General features: G+C 41.7%; 1 protein-coding gene across 4 annotated transcripts in view; it reads right to left on the bottom strand.

The window, feature by feature from the left end:
- Positions 1-5,221: 5,221 nt before the first annotated feature.
- Positions 5,222-20,594, bottom strand: part of CSRNP1 (cysteine and serine rich nuclear protein 1) — a 30,751-nt gene continuing 15,378 nt past the window's right edge. For 2 of the 4 annotated variants that reach the window (XM_032236693.1, XM_032236694.1), the window contains 4 exons: positions 18,103-18,305; positions 12,164-12,423; positions 10,363-10,659; positions 5,222-8,264 (listed from right to left, as the gene is read on the bottom strand). In XM_032236693.1, the coding sequence (XP_032092584.1) occupies positions 7,248-8,264; positions 10,363-10,659; positions 12,164-12,423; positions 18,103-18,280 (1,752 nt within the window). In that variant the 5' untranslated portion in view covers positions 18,281-18,305 and the 3' untranslated portion in view covers positions 5,222-7,247. The remainder of the gene's footprint in view (positions 8,265-10,362; positions 10,660-12,163; positions 12,424-18,102; positions 18,306-20,594) is intronic. The other 2 variants (XM_032236695.1, XM_032236696.1) reach the window with 1 other exon arrangement.

Raw genomic sequence — 20,594 nt, 5'->3', positions numbered from 1 at the left:
GACACTGCAATTGTCATAAATGTGAATCAGCTCCCACATGTCTAAGTTTTGATCATGTCACCATGGGGATGCTACATGGCCGTAAGTGTGAAAAACAGTCATAAGTCACTTTTTTCAATTCCGTCGAAACTTTGAACGGCGACTAAGTTAACTGTTGTAAGTCAAGAATTACCTGTAGCCAAGTTTGGCTCTTTTTGAAGTTTTAAGGTGAAGTTTTAAGCTAAAACTTCAAAAAGAGCCAGACTTTATTAGCTGCAGATGGGTGCTGCAAAATTCACACTTGGAGAATGTTGGGCAATATTGCAAACGACATCCCAGAAGGGATGTTATCAAAAAGCCACAAATGGAGACACCAATTGCTTAGAGCAGACAAGATCAGCAATTAAAAGGGTAATGTTGTGTTCAGCAAATAATCCTGCACTCTCACAGTTCAATTAGCTAGGCACTTAGGCATTGTGTAATATAGTGTTGGCGAACCTTTTCAGCACTGAGTGCCGAAATGGGAGCGCGCTGGGGAGTGAATGCCAGAAACTGGAAGAGCAGCTCCCCAGCATGCATGTATGCACCGGGAAGCTGTGCTTCCAGTTTCCAGTGCACATATGCCAGCTGATCTTCCAGTTTCTGGCATGCATGTGCATGTGAATACCAGCTGGCCAGCACGCATGCATGCACTGGAACCCAAAAGAACAACAGGAGACGCTGGCTCTACATGCCACTTCTGGCCCACATGTCATAGGTTCACCATCATTGGTATCACTACTAGGTTTGGGTTGCATTGGGTCTGTAGTCACCAGCTCATCTTGGATAATTGTTCTTAAGGGAATTTTGCTAGTCCTGGTTTACTTTTCTTTAGGGATTGTGAGATGCTTTGGCCAAACTAAAGTCCCACTTACGGAATGGGTTAGGAAAATTTAGCCAAGTGTTTTCTAAACACATATATTTGTTTAAATATTTTATTTAGCAGCCAAGGAATGCTTGAAAGAGAGCTGTGAAATAATTAACTTCTTTAGATAGAGGCTTGAAGTTTTGCTCTGCTTTGCCTTGTTTTGGATAAAATTATTTTTACCGATTAAATAGACCTATCAGTTTAACTCACTGGTTGCTCTTTAAACCCTTCGTCCGCTCAGTTAAAAAGCAGGAAACCAGGCCGCCAAAAGTTTACCATTTTACAAAGAGTTTTTTGGCAACATGTTCTGGAGGGTTCCGAGCCCCATGAAATTTCAGACTCACACTGAACACTGCTGAGCTAGATGAAACTTACAGGTAGTTCTCGACATAAAACAGTTCATTCAGAAAACAGTTGATTTATGACTGTTTTTTCACATTTACAACTATTGCCGCCTCCCCACGGTCATGTGATCAAAGTTCACATACTTGGCAACTGGCAGGTATTTATGACAGTTCATGTGATCCCATTTTGTGACCTTCTGATAAGCAAAGGCAATGGGGAAGCTCAACCCCTATACCATTCCCAACAAATGGCTGTCCAGACTTTTCTTTAAAATCCTCCAGTACTGGAGCACCCACAACTTCTGGAGGGAAGAAGTTACATTGGTTAATTGTCCTCACTGTCAGAAAGTTTCTCCTTAGTTCTAGGTTGCTTCTCTCCTTGATTAGTTTCCACCCATTGCTTCTTGTCCTGCATTTAGATGCTTTGGAGAATAGTTTGACTCCCTCTTCTTTGTGGCAACTCCTGAGATATTGGAAGACTGCTATCATGTCTCCCCTAGTCCTTCTTTCTATTAAATTAGACCTACCCAGTTCCTGCAACCGTTCTTCATATGCTTTAGCCTCCAGTCCCCTAATCATCTTTGTTGCTCTTCTCTGCACTTTCATCAAGGCATTTGACAAAGTAGACTGCAACCTCCTCTTTGGTAAACTAGAAACATGTGGGAGAGACAGCATCACCACCAGAAGGATTTGTAACAGGCTGACAAACTATACTCAACAAATAGTCCTTAATGGTGCTAAGCTACATGCAGGGAAGTAAGCAGTGGAGGGGGGGGGGCACAAGGTTCTGTCTTAGGCCCCGTCCTCTTCAATATCTTCGTAAATGATTCAGATGAGGGGATAAAATGGGAACTCGACGATTTTTCAGATGACATTAAGCTAGCAGGAATAGCTAACACCAAAGAAGGCAAGTTCAGGATCAAAAAAGATCTTGACAGTCATGAACAATGGGTCCTATCCAGTGGTGGGATTCAAAACTTTTTACTACCGGTTCTGTGGGCATGGTGTGGCTTTGTGTGCGTGGCTTTGTGGGAATGGCAGGGGAAGAGAAGGTGCTCTTCTCTGCCCTCTTTCTAGAGTCCCAACATTTTTTTTTATGTCATGGTGAGCAAAACTGGATGAAGTTAATCTGTCGTTAGTCCATAGCTGAACTGCTGGCAAGGAAGCTGTCACCAAAAATGGGATTTAATGAACAAGTGCAGTTTTTTTGGCAGCAAAACAGACGTGGTTGGCCTCTGCCTCCTCCTGGAATTTATTTATTTACTTTCTAGCCCAGCTTCCTGCAAGGTCAGATCCTGCTTAGTTTCAGAGCCAGGCAAAGTCCAGTCTCCCTCCCTCCCTCCCTCTCTCTGATGCCACAGGAGCAGTAACAGTTTCATATTAACAAAACAGAGGCACTGCTAAAAGTGGAGGCAAAATTTAATAATCAGAACTGAAAATGCCATGTTTCCCACCCAAGGGGATTTTCCAGGAAATGGCAAATATAAGATTTAGTGACTTGCCCCTCAAACCATCACAAAACAATTTAGTGGCTGAGTTCATAGCACACTGAATCACCAGCTCACCTGGTGTACAAACCTAATTTGACAAGCGCTTTCAAAGAGAGACTGGACGACAAGGGGTGGGACTAGAAGACCTCCAAGGCCCCTTCCAATTCTGTTATTCTGCTCATAGTGCAGTCTATGATGTGAATTTGCCCACTAAAACAGTTTGCTTCATGTCATAGCATTTTAAATTTCCCCTATTCGTTTTTCTTATTTTTCTTTTTCTTTCTTTCTCTCTCTCTTTCTGTGTTAGAGAGGGGAACCCCTCCCCCATGGCAAATTAGAAAAGAAAGAAATAGCAACCACTACATTCAAAGTTGAGAGGGACCGAGAGGCATGATTACTGGTCAGCATACATTTGATATTCCCCAGCCCAGACACCCCTGTTCAATAGACGATTGAGAAGAATTACAACACAAAAAAAGTATATTTTCATTATTTTTTTTAATTGAAAGGATAATAAAAAAAATTCTTCATATTGCTTCAACAAAATGAGAGACAGCAACCTGCTGGGATAATGCTTTTTTTTTTTTGGTTTTGTTTTTATACAGCAAATGAAAAGGAAAAATAAAATCTGTACCTTTAAGCAACATGAACTTAATATATACACAGAAAAAAAAAATCCCAAAAAACAAAGGCAGAGCAGTTTAAACCAAATAACTTCCATCAATTTATTGGGTAATTAAATATTATGTCAATAAAGACCCAGATTTAGCTTAGGGTTGTTTTTTTTAAAGAACAATGGGTCTGAACCAAAAACCTTTTACATAATTTGCAGAAAGAGGAAATATGCATTTATTTACAAATCAGTGCATACAGAGGTGAGGATTGGTGCCAAAACAAATTGAATAAATTAAAGCAAGTGAGAAACATGAGGGCAGGACAAGACTTCTTCCATTACCCAATCAACATTCATTGGAAAACGAAGCTGTTTTCTAGAAAAATATGCCAAGAAAATAGGAATGTTCTAAAAGTGATTGCATTAGTGCCAAAATAGTACATATAAACAGTACCCAGAAAGGGGGGGGACTTATAAAGTAATAATTAATCAATATAAATTGGTATTTTTTTTTTAAAAAATCCCATCAATTAAATAAAAAATAGAGGAAACTATAATATCCACAAAATACTTTTAAAAAGAAAAAAGCTGCCCACAGCAGGATTATGCCACATTATTTCTGTAGACATTTTATTCTGCCACCATTTGTTAATTGTTTCTTTGCATAGACCAGATGGGGGCCAGCTGTCTTCACAAAAGCTTCCAACTCAGGAAGAAATTGGGGCCCTTTGTAAATTATTGAAGGTCAAAGGGCAAGGTCGAACAGCTCAGACAATGAAAAGACCAAAATGTGTTTTTTTCCCCCTCCTGCACACCACCAATTTCCCAGACCATAAATGCACCCTCCTGGGCAACCCCTAACCCATAAAGCCAACTATCCTAAATCATATCTCCCCTAAGACTCCAGTAACCAGAAGCTGCGAAGTCATATCAAATTATTTCCCATTCTCTTTTCTTGAATAGCAACCTTCTCATTTTACAGTATAGTAGGCTAGGGAAGATAACAATGCACAAACGTGCAAAACTTTAGCCCCGATATGTGTCCTAACCAAACTTGGAAATAAGTTATCGTCAGAGGATATCTAGGATACAATTCCCACAAAGTCAAGATGGCAGCCATGACAGGAGATGAGAGCTTCATCTCTGATTCTTTTGTGGGTCCAAAATTTCACGATGGTACCCCAACAGTGCAATTGAAGCGCTCTCTGGATTTTATGGATGCCATTTTCAACTTCCAGGACCATATCTATGTCTCTTAAAGTTTTCAAGTTTAAGAAACGCTGATTTAGATGGTTTCCCTCATAATTTCAATAATGCAATACTTCCCTCTTATTCTAATTCATGTAAATTGGCTTATTATAAAAAGTATCTTGTTCTCCTGGCTTGGCCAATGCAAAAAAACAACAACAATCCAGTGTTTTTTCTCCACTTCCAACCAACTCTGAACATTAGAGCTACAAGTGGCCATGATTGCTGCCAAGGACTGTTTTCATGTTCTTTTAGAAGACTAAAACTATCATCCATCATCAAGTTGCAAGAGGACTCCCGAGCCCTCCAAATACTGGTCTGTGGCTATCCCAATCTGTCACCCCAATTCAAGCAACGAGAACTACAGCTTCTTGGGAATTAGATGGATCTCTGCCTTGTCCTCTCCCACAAGAGATATCCAAAATTTCTAAAAAGACGTAACACGTTTCTCTTCTTCATTCTCCTGACAAGGCTGTAAAATGTTCACACCTCTCCAAACTAGATGGGCATCCATAATGACAAATAAGGTATTTTCTATCAAGGTTCCATGGCCAAATCCTTAGATAATTAAATAAATAACAATAACAATAATTTATAACACAACGTAAACTCTCTCTCTTTTTTGTTAAATAGTTCATAGGTTTTGTTCCTCTCTCTTAATAGTTTAGAGTTTGATAAATTTGTCGTATTTAACTACCAGTCTTATCAAGTACAAAACTGTAGAAATCGGGGGGGGGGGTGTTTCCCCCTCCTTAAATAGTAGCAAGATGCTGCTCTTTCATAATACAATGCATGAACTCTGCAGTTGAAAGGCTGCTGACAGCAGTCACTTTCAGCTGTATTGCAACATTTAGAACAGTGCTTCTCAACTACTTTACACTGTGTAGTTTCAATTCCCAGAATTCTGCAGCCAGCCATGGCTGGCTGGGAAATTCTGGAACTTGAAGTGTTGAGAAACACAGATTTAGAAGGCTTCCATTCCCACCTTTCAAGGCTCAATTTCTTTGCTAAGCAATGGCTACGATTCCAAAACAATTGCACAGCAGTTATATCCATCACAAATATTTCAAAATTCTGCTGATCTCCAGCAAAAATAGCCCCCTTTACTGCATGTGCCCTACTTTGTCCAAATATTTGAAGTAGGTAGCAAATAATATATTTTTCCAAATTTAGATCCAAAACCTCTAGGCTGCATCTGCATTAACAAAGCAAAACATCTTTGGAATCAATTCCATACACTCCGGAAAACAAGGTTAGGAATCACCAGAAAAAAAGGTAGAAGGGAAAGAGACAAAAAGCATGTTTGGGGGCGACCTGTTAAACCTTCCGAGACCTTTCCCCTCACCCTCCCATGGCCAGATTCTTAAATTCTTCCTAGAGGAATCCAAGATTGTGGAATAGGATTTCAAAACCCATAGTGTAGATATGTGAGGAAGGGAAAGAGGGAGGGAGGAAGGAATTAAAGAGGGGAGGGAGAGGGGAGAGCAGGAAGGAATCCTGCCTCCCTAATTCTCTTCTTCATTGTTGCAAGGGGTTATGGAGGGAGGGAGGAGTTAGGGAGGGAAGCTTCCTTCCTTTCTGCCCTCCCTCCCTCCTTAATACTTACAAGGAGGGAGGAAGAGGGGGAAGGAGGGAGGGAGGGGTTAGGGAGAGTGGGAGGGAAGCTTCCTTCCTTTCCGCTCTCCCCCCTCCTTAATTCTTGCAAGGAGGGAGGAAGAGAGGAAAGGAGGGAGGGAGGGAGGGAGGGAGGGAGGAGTTAGGGAGGGAAGGAAGGAAGAAATTAGGGAGGGAGGGAGGGTGGAAGGAGAAGATGCAGTTTAAGATGTCTTCATCTTGGTGTTTAATCCAAAGGAGGCGAAGGGGAGACGAAGTAAGGGATACCTAATGCAAAATAAATCCTCAAGGGCTGGTCTGCCAAATATCTCTTTCCCTTTCAGCACCTTAACTGGCCACAGCCTAACTGAGAAGCCTGTGACAAATAAATAATAATATATATTATGCAAAAAGAAAATGATTGTACATAATATATATATATATAACACAATCTATAACTAATTTAAATAAAATCCCATGCTTTGTTGAAGCTTGTTTAAATTGGTGATCCTTTCCAATAAATAGGGGAGCAAAGAAATAAGGCAAACAACATAATTATTTCCCCGGTTGTAAACGTTTTCCCATTTCATCAATAGCAAAATCATTTGCACAATAAATACACTTCTGTAATTCTCATGAAGCAATTGCAGAAAAATTGTCCACAAATATTTCAGCATATTTTGTAGAAGGTGCCTGGGTCAGTAATCCACAAACTTAAAGATATACAAGTGATATTCCTTACAAAGTCTCCCCATCTCCCCCCTTCTCATACAAAATGCAAGAAAATTATGTTTGAATTTGCAAAATTCGCCTTCCACCCCCACCCCCAGAAATGCCATTAAGATCTCAAAAGGTTTTCACAAATAGTAAAAAACAAACAAAACAAAAACTTTAGCACTTTTTTTTTCTCTCCACAAAGTGTCCAAAATAAAAATAATATTGATTTATCTGCTTAGGAAGATCTTCTTCCCAGCACCTAACAGAAAAGGAATGTTTTATTCATCGTAAGAAATGTGGAACTGTCCAGCCTTTCCTTTCAGGCACACACAAACAAACAAAAAAGTACAAAATTTTTAAACCTTCATGGTCTCCACTAGAGATGATTTTATGGCATCTTCAAGAAGCTGGTTGTCTGAAAAAGGTGCAGGGATTTCTGGGATGGATTCAGACAACCCGATCAAGGACTCCAGAAAGCAATTGTTCTGATCTGCAGGCTGAATCAAGGTGGGCAGATTTGGCACCTGCAGTTGCAAAACGGTGAAGTTGTCCACATTCTCGTACTCCTTCAGGGAGTTATACAGAGGTCCCAGATTATAATCTGAAAAGGACTGGAAAACATCCAAAGAGTCGGAGGAAAAACTCAGATCCATGTAGTTCTTGGAGTCCACTTCTTCAAAGGAAGATGGGGAATAGCTGGTACCTTCTTCTTCATCCTGTCCAGCGGGGATCTCCTCAAAGACACTGCTCGGCCCCTGATTGGTGTTCTCGTCCAAGCATTCACTGACGTTTCTTAAATAACCAGAACTACTGCTGAAGCCGATCTCCTCAACAGGGTTGGTGGCACAATGGTTCTCCACATCCACACTGAAGAAATCGCAAGGGTTGAAAGAACTCAAATTATCCTGGCAGTGGCCAACACTACTGATGTCTTCTTCTTCTCCATCCGAATCATTGAAGTGGAGGATCCGAGCCAGGCCGTTGTCATCGATGTCCGACTGTGACTTGGCGTTCCTTTCAAACAACTCTTCCAAATCCTCACTCTGGTTGGATGATGCCGATGAGTCGGTCATGTTGCTGCTGCAGCTGTTCTCGCTGACGGTCTCCAAGGTGGTGGTGAAGTTGAAGGCGGGCGTCAGCGTGACGTCCCTTTCTTCATAGGAAGCCTGGTTGGCAAATGGGCGAAGATGGTCCCGGAAGGATAGCTCAGGCTCAGGATTACTGTTGCCGTTTTTTTGGTTCTCTTCCAATTCCAGTCTCATGATGGTGTGGATGAAATGCGTATGCACTCGACTTTGGTTGAACTCAACTCTCCCCTCTGTATTCCCACAGCCATCTCTGGTGCAGCCGCAAGGAAAGGAGGTGTAATCCATCTGTTGGAAGAGAGATCAAACATTTAGAAGGAACACCTGGCATCAGTCTCACAATGTTTCCATTCCATTCTCCATTGTATCTCAGGACATAAAACATCTGGATGTTATCAGCTGCATTGTTTGCTCTAAGCCTCTTGTGCCCCCCTGAGGACGGTGTCATACATTGCATGAACACCCAGTTATAGCACTCGCACTTAGACTTGTATACTGCTTTACAGCCCTCTCTAAGTGGTTTACAGAGTCAGCATATTGCCCCACAACAATCTGGGTCCTCATTTTACCCACCTCGGAAGGATGGAAGGCTGAGTCAACCCTGAGCCGGTGAGATTCGAACTGCCAAAGTGCAGTCAGCTGGCAGTCAGCCGAAGTAGCCTTCAGTACTGCACTCTAACCACTCGGCCACCACAGTTATAGCTAATTGGTTAACTGCATGAAGAAATCTGAGCTGCGATTGGTTGCTGTGAGAATAAAGGGGGAGGTTCTTTGCTTCCCGCCTTTTTCCCCATATGCTCTGTATGCTCTCTGTAATTTACCTCACAATGTTCCTGCTCTATTGACTTACCTCAAGATGCTCCTGTTTATCTCTCTTATTTACTGTAAAAATGCAAGTTCTTTGAGAGCAGGTGACATAATTTCATTTTTAAGGTGTGCCAGTGTTCTCACAGAAAAAAAAAATAAGGTTATCTTAATCTTATCAGCTTCTCTGACTCCATTTGGACACCAGTTGCATAATTTCCTGACAGAACCACATTACATTGTTTGATCTGAAGTCACACCAGTGTTGCTGAATTTTTCAAGAATCCTGGCCCAAAATACTTTTAAAGTGTGCTGAGTTCCAGGCATCCACATGAATATGTATATTGTTGGGCATTCACATGCGCAATTTAATTAAACAGCAGGTCCTCTTCAAAACAAAAGGAGTCCAACGTCAAATCAATACATTGGTTCATTATAAGGCCTTTCCTAGGAAATTTTTTTCTTATCCATTTTGAAAGAAATCTCTTAGTGAATGAGCCCCGACATTTTTTTTCCTCCAGTTCTGCCTTCTCAAATCTCACCCCCTCCCCCCAAGTTTTTATTAGTGTTTAAGTTAAGATGTAGGATCTCCTGCTTGGGCAGGGGGTTAGACTAGATGTCCCACAGGGTCCCTTCCAACTCTGTTAATCTGTTAAACTACAAATAAAAACAAAAGTCAAGAAAGAAAAAGTGCAATGATAAAATAAAATCCAATCAGATTTGCTTCTGATGGACGGAACTTCCAAAATTCAACAGATGTACCATTTAGGGTCTATCTGGCAGCAATTCTGGGAGTTTAAATGCAGCACATCTGTTGGCTTTGGGGAACTAAAGACAAATCTACTTGGAAGAAGCTAGATTGGAGCAGACTACTTTAAATAAAAGAGTCATTATCCACATCACTCTGCTTTAAATATCAGTCCTCAAGAAATTCTGTTCTATTCATTTTGTGTAGGTATATTTCTGTGTTCCATCATTTCTGCCTCACATCTTGGGATTTGGGATTATTTAAAGTCCGCAGATCTCATTTCTCATTTCTAAGATATGCCTAAATTACCAAATTGCAAATGAAGCCACAATGAAATGGTGAAACAATGTCACACAGCCAAGACATAAACATGAATTGGTTCATTTTACACATTGAAATGAACTGCCAGACTTACTATTAACTTTCGAAGGAAATCAAGTAGTGTTCCAAAACCACTTTTAGAAGTTAAAAGAATTAAAATGAAAGTGATCTTTAAATCAGTTGGAATACTAAACTTGAAATACACTATAGAAAACTAGTGGGAAGGTTGAGTACGTTTGGAGAAAAATATTTATGCTTAGTACCTCCAGTTGCAGCAGGGGAATAAAATAAAGCTGCACATTTAAACAAAGAGCAGGGGCAGAGGGGAAATGTCATTTTTCCTTGGCCCTTCTGCATAGGATAGCTAATTCTTTAGCTTCTCTTAATGTAACTAATCTGTTCCTACACAATTGGGAAAAAACTGGGGGAAAACTACCAGGAGCAAAAGAGGATATCTCTGCTGCTAACATTCCTTTTGCCATTTTGGGTTCGCTAAAAGGAAGCCACACCCACCTGGCATTTAATTCCTGCCAAGCTGCAGCTGCAGGTTTCAGCATCACAAAACCCCTGGCAGTTACAGCCACAGTTCTCCCGAGAAATGCGAATCCTTTGCAGCTGCCGCTTCTCCTCTCTGTCGATCTTCTTGACTCCCATGGACTTGAGCAAGGCGCGCCTCTTCTTGGCGGTGTACGGCTGGAGGAAGAGGCCGTTGTTCAGATCCACATGGCTCATGTCGATGTCGTCCAATGAGATGTCGTCTATGGTCAGCCGTTTGGCTTCCTCCGACTCCTTCGTACCATTCATAGTCAGCTGGATTGGGGAGAGCGAGACAAAAAAGACCCTCAGTCCCGCAAGGCTGCAAGCAAAGGCTACTTTGGGAGTTCAAGACTTTCTAGGCAGAGATCCATCCCCTTTCTCTGACACAAAATTTGAGCCTGGCTGACTTCAACTCCCAGAATTCCCCAGCCAGCTTTTCTGGAGACTTCTGCTTTAAGAAGCTTAACCAGGCTAGAACGGAAGCAGAAAAATGGAAAGGAACAGAGAACCATGCCTCTTCTGCTCATTCCAAATCTCAGCTTCAGCACAAAAAGACCCCAACAACACCCCACCACCGAAAAAAATTCCAAAAAAAACTTCTCAAACATCCCGAGAACGTTGTTCTCCTCACTGAGAAATGAAAAATTAGGTTTCAGGACCATATTAATACTACCTCAATAAAGGGGGGGGGGCGTTGGTTGTTCTGAGATTTAAGAAATAAATGAAAACTTTATAAAGAATGCAAAAATGTTTTTTTAAAGTAACTAACATGCAGCAAAAATTTTCCCCCAGGAATCCAAAACATTTTTCCAACTCTCCTCAAGTCCATCAGAACTTTCAAGGAGAGTTAGTGTCCCCACACTGCCCCTAATTGTAGAGCTAAGTGGCTTTTATCTGTCTTTTGGGGCCAAGAGAAGGGGGAGCCTCAAGCAACTTGAGTTCCCTAAAATCTTCCAACCGATGACATGAAGAACTGAATCGGAATAGAATAGAATAGCAGAATTGGAAGGGACCTTAGAGGTCTTCTAGTCCAACCCCCTGCTTCACCACTTCACCACTTCAGACAAATGGCTATCCAACATCTTCTTTAAAACTCCCAGTGTTGGGACATTCACAACTTCTGGAGGCAAGTTATTCCACTGATTAATTGTTCTCCCTGTCAGGAAATTTCTCCTCAATTCTAAGTTGCTTCTCTCCTTGATTAGTTTCAACCCATTGCTTCTTGTCCTACCCTCAGGTGCCTTGGAGAATAGCTTGACTCCCTCTTCTTTGTGGCAACCCCTGAGATATTGGAAGACTGCTATCATGTCTCCCCTAGTCCTTCTTTCTATTAAACTAGACATACCCAGTTCCTGCAACCATTTTAGCCTAATCATCTTTGTTGCTCTTCTCTGCACTCTTTCTAGAGTTCTGCATCTTTTCTACATCGTGGCGATCAAAACTGAATGCCGTATTCCAAGTGTGGCCTGACTAAGGCCTTATAAAGTGGTATTAACCCTTCACGTGATCTTGATTCTATCCCTGTTTATGCAGCCTAGAACTGTGTTGGCTTTTTTTTGGCAACTGCTACACGGGGCTGACTCATATTTAAATGGTTGTCCACTAAGACTCCAAGATCCCCCTCACAGTTACTACTACTGAGCAAGGTACCACCTATACTGTATCTGTGCATTTGGCTTTTCTTGCATAAATGAAGAACCTTACTCTTTTCACCCTTGAATTTCATTTTGTTAGATATCAAGTCATCTGGGACACTTGCCAAGAAGAAAATTCTTACTTTTGATTTAAGGGCTTGCAGCTTCTCTTCTTTCAGCCTGTCCTTCGCCTTCTCTTTCCGGACGATCTGCTGCTGTTTGCCAAACTCCGAGATGGTGAACTCCCGGGAGAATCCATGCTTCCTAGCCATCCCCAAAGTGCAGCCCCCATAGCTAGGCACGGTGGTGAATCCTTGGCGACGTGGGAAATAGAAAACTGTGACCCGGTCGAATTCGACGTTGGCCCGCTTCTGCCGCTTGCTTTTCTTCAGGATGGAGGTTGCTGCAGGAAGAATGAAGGAAAGAAATTGAGTTTTGACTGCCATCGCTCTTTTGATAAATGTCTTTTTCCCCCCTTGTGCAACTTCCCTCTAAATTAATATTTCAGCACCTTTAAGATGCGTGGACTTCAACTCCCAGAATTCCCCAGCCAGCATTCTAGCTAGGGAATTCTGCTGAGATTGAGAAATATGTGTCTAAATCAATGAGGACTAGGAGCTTGCTTTTTCATTCCTACTAAAAGACAGCCATGATAGCAATAGCACTTAGATTTATATATCGCTTCCCAGTGCTTTACAGCCCACTCTAGGCAGGGTTAGCCTATCACCCCCAAAAATCTGGGTCCTCATTTAATAGACCTCGGAAGGATAGAAGGCTGAGTCAACCTTCAGGGACTGAGGGAATCAAACTACTGGCATTCTAACCCAGTGTTTTTCAACCTTTTTTGTGCAAAGGCACACTTTTTTCATGAAAAAAATCACGAGGCACACCACCATTAGAAAATGTTAAAAAAATTTAACTCTGTGCCTATATTGACTATATATAAAGTAATTCTCCCATGGCACACCTTACACTATGTCACGGCACACTAGTGTGCCACGGCACAGTGGTTGAAAAACACTGTTCTAACCATTGCGCCACCACAACTCTTGATATATGATATTACAGGTAGTCCTTGACTAATGACCGATCACTTAGCAACTGTTTGACTTTATGACAGGAAAACCCCCCCCCAAAAAAATTTGGTCGCTTAGCAACTGCCCTGTATTTGCCACATCCACTGGTCACATGACTGCAATTTATGACATTTTTGCCAGAAATCAGCATTTATGTTTCTAGCAAAATAAACAAACAAACCCAAAAACCTGACAGAGGAAGAATGGGTTTGCTTAACAACCACAATGTTCACTTAAAGACTCCGGTGTTCCCTTTGCAACCACTGCATTTGCTTAATGACCATGAAAACAATGGTTGTAGATTGGACAAAGTAATATGGCGACCTGTTTTATGACTGTCACAACTTAGGACTGAAATTGTGGGCCTAGCTATGGTTGCAAATCGAGGACTACCTATACTAATAAAAAAAAATCAGTAATAACTATGTATCCCATTTACACAGGCAAAAAAACTGGCTAGGCACCCACCAGGCAACTCAATTGCTACAAAATATACTGCTAAAACTGTTTCCATTTACAAGATAAGTTGTATTCCTTTGAAGAATGTGAATGCGTACTTGTTGTGTATTCCACACTAAGAAAAAACAGGAATGCAACCTTTCCAACAAAAAGTAACTCAGAAAAAAAAAACCCACAAAGCACCAAGTTCTTAACCTAGTTAACTTAAAAAACTGGATCTTTTTAAAATCTTGGAAAAATTCTGGCCCAGGCAATGAAAGCAAAATACGGGGAAAGATGGTGCCTGTTTTATCAGACTAATCCTAAACAGTTTCCCCTTCAAAACAGCAAAGTCTCTTCTTGATTTATCATTTGTTTATTTAATATCCTATCCCTATTATTATTTTTATAAACAATTCAAGGTGTTCAGGTTTTATAAAATTAATTTTATAAATGCACCAGCAGCCCTCGACTTACGACCACCGAGCCCAACATTCCCGTTGCTAAGCAAGACAGTGGCTAGGTGAGTTTTGCCCCCTTTTGCAACCTTTCTTGGCACAGTTGTTAAGTGAATCACCACAATTGCTAAGTTAATAAGAGAGTTGTTAAGTGAATCTGGCTTCCCCATTGACTTTGCTGGTCAGGAGGCCCCAAAAGGTGATCAGGCGATATCAGGAAACTGCGATTGTCATAAATATGAACCCATTGCCAAATGTCAAAATTTTGATCACATGACCATTGGTCGCAGGTGTGAAAAACAGCCATAAATCACTTTATTCGATGCCATTATCACTAAACAAATGGCTGCAAGTCTAAGACACTGTATTAAAAACCATTTTTTCAAACAGCTTCCATTTATGTGTTTATTTTATAAACAGCTGTCATTTTTTTTTATAATAAGCTTATTAGTTTATAAACAGCTTCCACTTCATCTTCACAATCGCCTTGTGAAGTTGGCTACAAATTTGGGTCTGGGGCTCAAGTTGATGTCTAATTGAAAGGCACCACACTGGGTAAGAGCAGCTTAAAGCTTCCTTCCCTCTGCTAGCCTGGCTCCAACCTGGCATCACCCGTGCTCACGTTTCCAGCCACTCTCCTCCTCCACTCCACGTGCCTTCCCTGGCACGGCTATTCCTGCATGTGCCACCCGATATTCAGCTGGCTTTTATTCTGGCCGGAAGCCAGGCCTGGCCCCTCTTCCTTCCCTCTGCACGTGCACTTTCAGAACTGAGCTCAGATGCTATTTAGGTAGGGGTGAGTTTGCAAGAAAACTTCCCCACCTCACCTTCCACCCACGGCATGAGCTACTTGTGGGCCTGCAACCACGCAGTGAAATATTCGTAAGTGTTCTTCAAAGGCCCGAATTGGCTGCCTCTTTTCTGCCATCCGCAAGGAATTACGAAGGGTATCGGCAGAAGCAAAAAAAGGTCTCTGCTTTCTTCTTTTAAAAAAAGGAAAGCCCCATCCCCACCTCACTATTTCCCTGCAGACAGAGAGGAATGCAAGCCCATCTAGCAAGGCTGCTGTGAGACCTTTGACTTGTTCCCCAGCATCTGCCTTGAAAAGCAGCTGCCATACTCTTCTGCACACAGGTGATCCCTGCAAAAAAACTGGGCACTTGAGCTTTTTATCTTAAAGAGGCAACCTGTGGAACAGGTTTTTTTTTATGGGTTTTAGAAAATGTTTTAATCTCATTGCTGGGATTAGGGCTTTCCTCCCCTCCTTTTGGTTAAAGCACATTTACGTATTTTTTCTTTTTCTTTTTTTTTAAATCAAGGATCAAAGAGACGACAAGGCAAAGCAGAAAAAAATAAACGGAGAAGCCGAGCAGACTAGTAAGGAAAAGACAGAGTGAGGGTGAATGAGGGAGAGGAGGATGCAAAGATGAACTCTTGGTGGGAATATTTCTCCCCTCCTCCTTCTTCCAGCCTTGAGACCAGGGATGACCATGAGAGCAGCATTGCAATATCTATGGGGCTGCCACAAAGGAGAAGGGGTCAACCTATTCTCCGAAGCACCAGAAGCCAGGACAAGAAACAGTGGATGGAAACTCAACAAGGAGAGAACTAGAACTAAGGAGAAAGTGGGGGAAATTGACCAGTGGAATGGCCTTGCTTCCAGAACTTGTACAACCAATTTCATTGTATTTATTTTGTACAGTAAAAGGCTATACTGTACTATAAGTTGTGGGTGCTCCAGCATTGTTCAAATTTAATGTAGACGGCTTTAATGTAAATGGATGTAAATCGAACAACCAGATGTCAACAGAAGGGCAGGAGTACAACACCATCTATATCTCTTGTTTACGACGCAGTCTTTTCAGCAGTTTCAAAAAAAGTTCCACACTCATTTGCACTATTCAGACGACTCTAAGGGCATAGATAAACCTCCAAGTGGCCTGAACGACTCTCAGAAAGAGGGCCAACAACCAGTTGTCTGCAAGGAGTGTACATCCTCCCATTCCCCACCATTCAGTCAGAACTGAGGAAGCTTCTTGGATGAGAAGTGAAGTGCCTTCAAGGAAAAACAAAGGAAGCCCAGCCGCCTCTTGAAAAAAAAACCTTGGGACAACCCTGACTTGGGTGACTGAGAAGGCATTCAGATTCCTTTCTTACAGTTCCTCCTTCACGCAAAACCCACGTGTGTGCTACTTTGAGCATCAAAGTGATGGGATGAAGTACTGTCCTCTCCTTAATAATTTATTAGGGACGAAAACTTTGTGGTTTGCAACTCTGGGCTTTGCAAAACCTGGCTAGCCTTAAGCTGGCAATTTGCAGGATTGAATTAAAGAGAGATGCATTGGGGTCAAACCAATCTGGGTGCATTCATAATAGACATTGAGCTAGATCGATCTGGAATCCATTTACTTAAAATGTGCTTCCAGATATTAAATAATGAGAACTGAGCTTCTGGAGAGAAAAAGGAAGAGCTATGAGGCGAACAGCAACCAAAGAATCTGTGGTCAAGAATTAAAAATGCAGTGATATAGTGACCATTCCTTGCAATCTCTGCAAACCTCTTACAGCAAGGGATGCTCTCAAAGCCAAACTGGTCAGCTGAGATCAGAATTCCTTGACTTACAACAGTTCATTTAGTAACTGTTTGAAGTCATAGCGCCACTGAAAAAAAGTGATTTATGGCCATTTTTCACTTGTGACCATTGTGGCATCTCCATAGTAATAGGACCAAAATTCAGAAGCTTGGCAACTGGTTCACATTTACAATGCTTGCAGTCTCCCTGGGTCATGTGATCCCATTTTGTGACCTTCAGACAAGCAAAATCAAGGGGGAAGCCAGCTTCATTTAACAACCGTGTTACCAACTTGACAGCTACAGTGATTCACTTAACAATTGTGCCAAAAAAAAAAAAAAGATCATTAAATGGGGCAAAGCTCATTTTACAAATTTCTCACTTAGCAACATAATTTTGTAAAAATGCAAGTAGAAAAATAGGAACCACCTTTGGTGGGAAGGTAACAGCGTTCCATGAGTCTTTGGCATTTAGTCATGCCGGCCACATGACCACGGAGACGTCTTCAGACAGTGCTGGCTCTTCGGCTTTCAAACGGAGATGAGCACCACCCCCTAGAGTCAGGAATGACTCAAGCACGTATGTGCGAGGGGAACCTTTACTTTTACTACTTCCCCTTAGGAGCTTTTCAAAAAATTAATCAAAGGGGAGCAATCTCACCAGAATTGAAAACTTTTATTTTTGATTTTTTTAAAATTCGTCTTCTGATTCAAATCATTTGCTTGTACAAAGATATCCCAAAGTCGGCTGTGAAAGTATGTTATGTCAATCCAATCCTTGCAATGCTGCTAAACCTTCTCCATATTAATATTATTGCTCCTTTCCTGTCACTATTTCTGACAGCTGTTTACAACTCCTAAACCCAACACACACAGAGATAGTCCTCGACTCACAACCACAATTGAGTTCAAAATTTCTGTTGTTGAGTGAGACAGGTGTTAAATGAACATTGCCCCATTTTACAACCTTTTCTTGCCACAGTTATTAAGTGAATCACTGCCATCATTAAGTTAGTAACATGGTTGTTAAGTGAATCTGGCTTCCCCTTTGACTTTGCTTGTCAGAAAGCTGCAAAATGTCATCACAGGATCCCAGGACATTGCGACCGTCATAAATATGAACCAGTTGTCAAGCATCCGAATTTTGATCACATGACTATGGAGGGGTGCTGCAATGCAAGTGTGAAAATTTGTCCCATCACTTTTTTAGTGTTATCTCACCAGAATTGAACAGTAAGTAAATGAAGTGTTCATTTTACCTGTCTTGCACAATGCGTGACAATTAACCTGTATTGCACAATGCGTGACAATTAACCTGTATTGCACACAATGTGTGACAGATGTCAAAAGGCCACCTAGCCCATAGCTATTTGAATGTTTTGCAAAATTAGGCATTCAAAAGCTACTGAAGGAAGATTGTCTGGCTTCAAAATTGAAGACTTGTGGTTGTGAATACAGTTGCAGAGCCTCAACAGTGGGTTGAGCCTGGTTCATTCTCACAAAAATAAAAAATAAAAATAAAGAAACATGATACTTACGGGTGAAATCCATGTTTAAGGCCACAGTGGGCTTGATGCCTCCTTGAGAGATTTCTTCGTCAGATTCCCAACCTGACAAAGCTGAGGAAGATGAGAAAGGAGATGATGATGATGAAGAAGAGATGTATGAAACATCATCTTCCAATTCATCATGTTTCCGTTTTAGCATTCCTGCCATGATTAGGATGAGATTTTTCTTCTATCTGGGTGAAAACAACAAAAAGAAGAGAGAGAACTGTGAGTAACAAGTCCAAATCTTTTTCAAAGGTATGTTCCAATGAAACGTCGCCAGGCAGAAAGTTTTCAAGAGGTTCTCACCAACAAGCTGAACCTGGAAGACAAGGTTCCCTCAACTCAGCCAGCCCTCAACTCTTCAGATGAGCTTGGACTACATCTCCCATCTTCCCTGTCTACCAGAAACCCCCATTGTTCTCCTTCAAGGCATCCATAATTCCTTCACAAACAACCTGATGCCCAAACTCAACCCATCTCCTTAGGACAATTTTCAGGGTCAAGATCAGCCAGGAAACCTAGATGATGCCCTTTGGTTCTTCTGCAGTGATTTCTTGGTATCCAGGCTGGCCTGAGAAGGGGCTGCTGATAGAAAGGAGTGCTTGAAAGCCCTCTGGTTAGAGAAGTCAAATTGTACTGAAGGTCGCTCTCGAAGAAAGGTTCTACATGCCCCAATCCAAGATGTTGATAGCTCCAAGCATAGACAACCCCCACACATGAGACTTCACTTTCTCTAGCTTCTTCTAGGACAGAGGTCCCCAAACATGGCAACTTTAACTTTATCTCCATCCTTTCAAGTATGAGAAGGAAATAATCACAAACCTCCAGATCGAGGGAGGGAGGGAGGGAGGGAAGGAAGGAAAGAAGGAGGGAGGGAGGGAAGGAAGGAAGGAAGGCAGGAAGGAAGGAAGGGACTTAAGAATAATTTCCAATACAGTACTATATTTCAACCCCAATACAATGCACGTAAGTGAAGTAACCTTATTTCTTAATTAACCTTATTTATTAATTAATTAATGGTGGGGAAGAGCTTTTAGTAATTTATCTCTCTTTGTGCACCTTTAAATACATCAATCCTACTGACAATTTTCATGCTCAGTTTTATTAAGTTAAACTGCAAAGTGCTGCGGTTGTTTTAATCATGACTTGAGCACATTGCTCTTCATGATATAATTATTCAATTGGTTGGCCCTCACTGCTTCAGCCATCATTGCTGAAATGGGGGTGGAAATAGCTAGGTAAATATCCTCTTCCTTCCTTCCTTCCTTCCTTCCTTCCTTCCTTCCTTCCTTCCTTCCTTCCTTCCACCTTCCTTCCTACCTACCTACCTGTGCAATGCCAGTTTATCAGCTAGTCTCTTATAAAGGATTCCTCCATAGAGGAGGCTGCTCACTGGGTCTCTGCATGCTCCCCTGTTCTGCTCTCATCTCCAGGTTCTGCTAAGGGGTAGTAAACTCTGACCTGATATGTCTAAATCAGTCTTTCTCAAATTTGGCAACCTGAAGTATGCCAGCTGTGGAATTCTGGGAGTTGAAGTCTACACATCTTCAAGTTGCCAAGTTAAAAAAACAAAAACCCACAGGTCTAAATTAAAAACAAACAAACAAATAACAGCAACAACCTGAAACAGACTGACCGACAAGTACGACTAAGGGCAAGTGTGCGAGTGGCTGGTTTCTAGGAACAGGTAGGCGTCACATGTATTTCAGAAGTGAAACAGCCAGAATATCAACCTGCTTTGTGTTTTAAATCCAGACTTGTGCAAAAATCTAGTTTCTGCAACTCTGGCCCCAAACCAAGGGGGTGTCAGCGTGGAGTCCACCACCCTGACATAAACACACAGAAATCTCATCTCATCTTGATGGGTTTGCCAACAAAGACATTTTGTTCTGATCTTCCAGTTCTTACTCATCTCGTTTGACCGAGAACAGCCTTTATAAAACAAAGCAAAAAAAAAACTTTTTTTTTTTTTTAAAAAAAACCCACCCCTAACCAGAAACACGATGAAGCAGATCAAACCCGCAGGAATTCCTTTCTGGCATAGCGAGGCTCTTCCTATGCTGGGAACACTTTCCCGAGAAAGTATTCAGGCCAGATGTACATTCTTCTCCGATTCCAACATATCTTTTTATTCAAAAGGAAGAAGGTGCAGGTCAGAAATGGAAAGGAGGAGAAAGAAGGTGGGATGGATGAAGGGTGTGTGGAAGGACAATGCAATCAGCTCGGAAGTTTGCAGAGGTACCAGGGCTTAAAGACCCAAATTCTCCTCCCAATCTGCTACAAAGGCAAGATCTTTCAGCGGGGGGGGGGGGAAGCTTTCAGGGCCCCTTTAAAGTGGTTTGAGGTTGCCCCAAAGGACGGACAGAGTTCCCCCTCCTCCACACATACACTCAGCAAAAATAAACTGGCAAGGAATTAACATTTGAAACCTGCATTTGTGTAAATGCACAATGCCAATGAGTGGTTTTTTTAAAAAAAGA

The sequence above is a fragment of the Thamnophis elegans genome, chromosome Z (assembly GCF_009769535.1).
Source record: "Thamnophis elegans isolate rThaEle1 chromosome Z, rThaEle1.pri, whole genome shotgun sequence".
NCBI classification, from domain to species: Eukaryota; Metazoa; Chordata; class Lepidosauria; order Squamata; family Colubridae; genus Thamnophis; species Thamnophis elegans.
The sequence above is the reverse complement of the archived record's forward strand: the minus strand, read 5'-3'. Positions and strand labels throughout refer to the sequence as shown.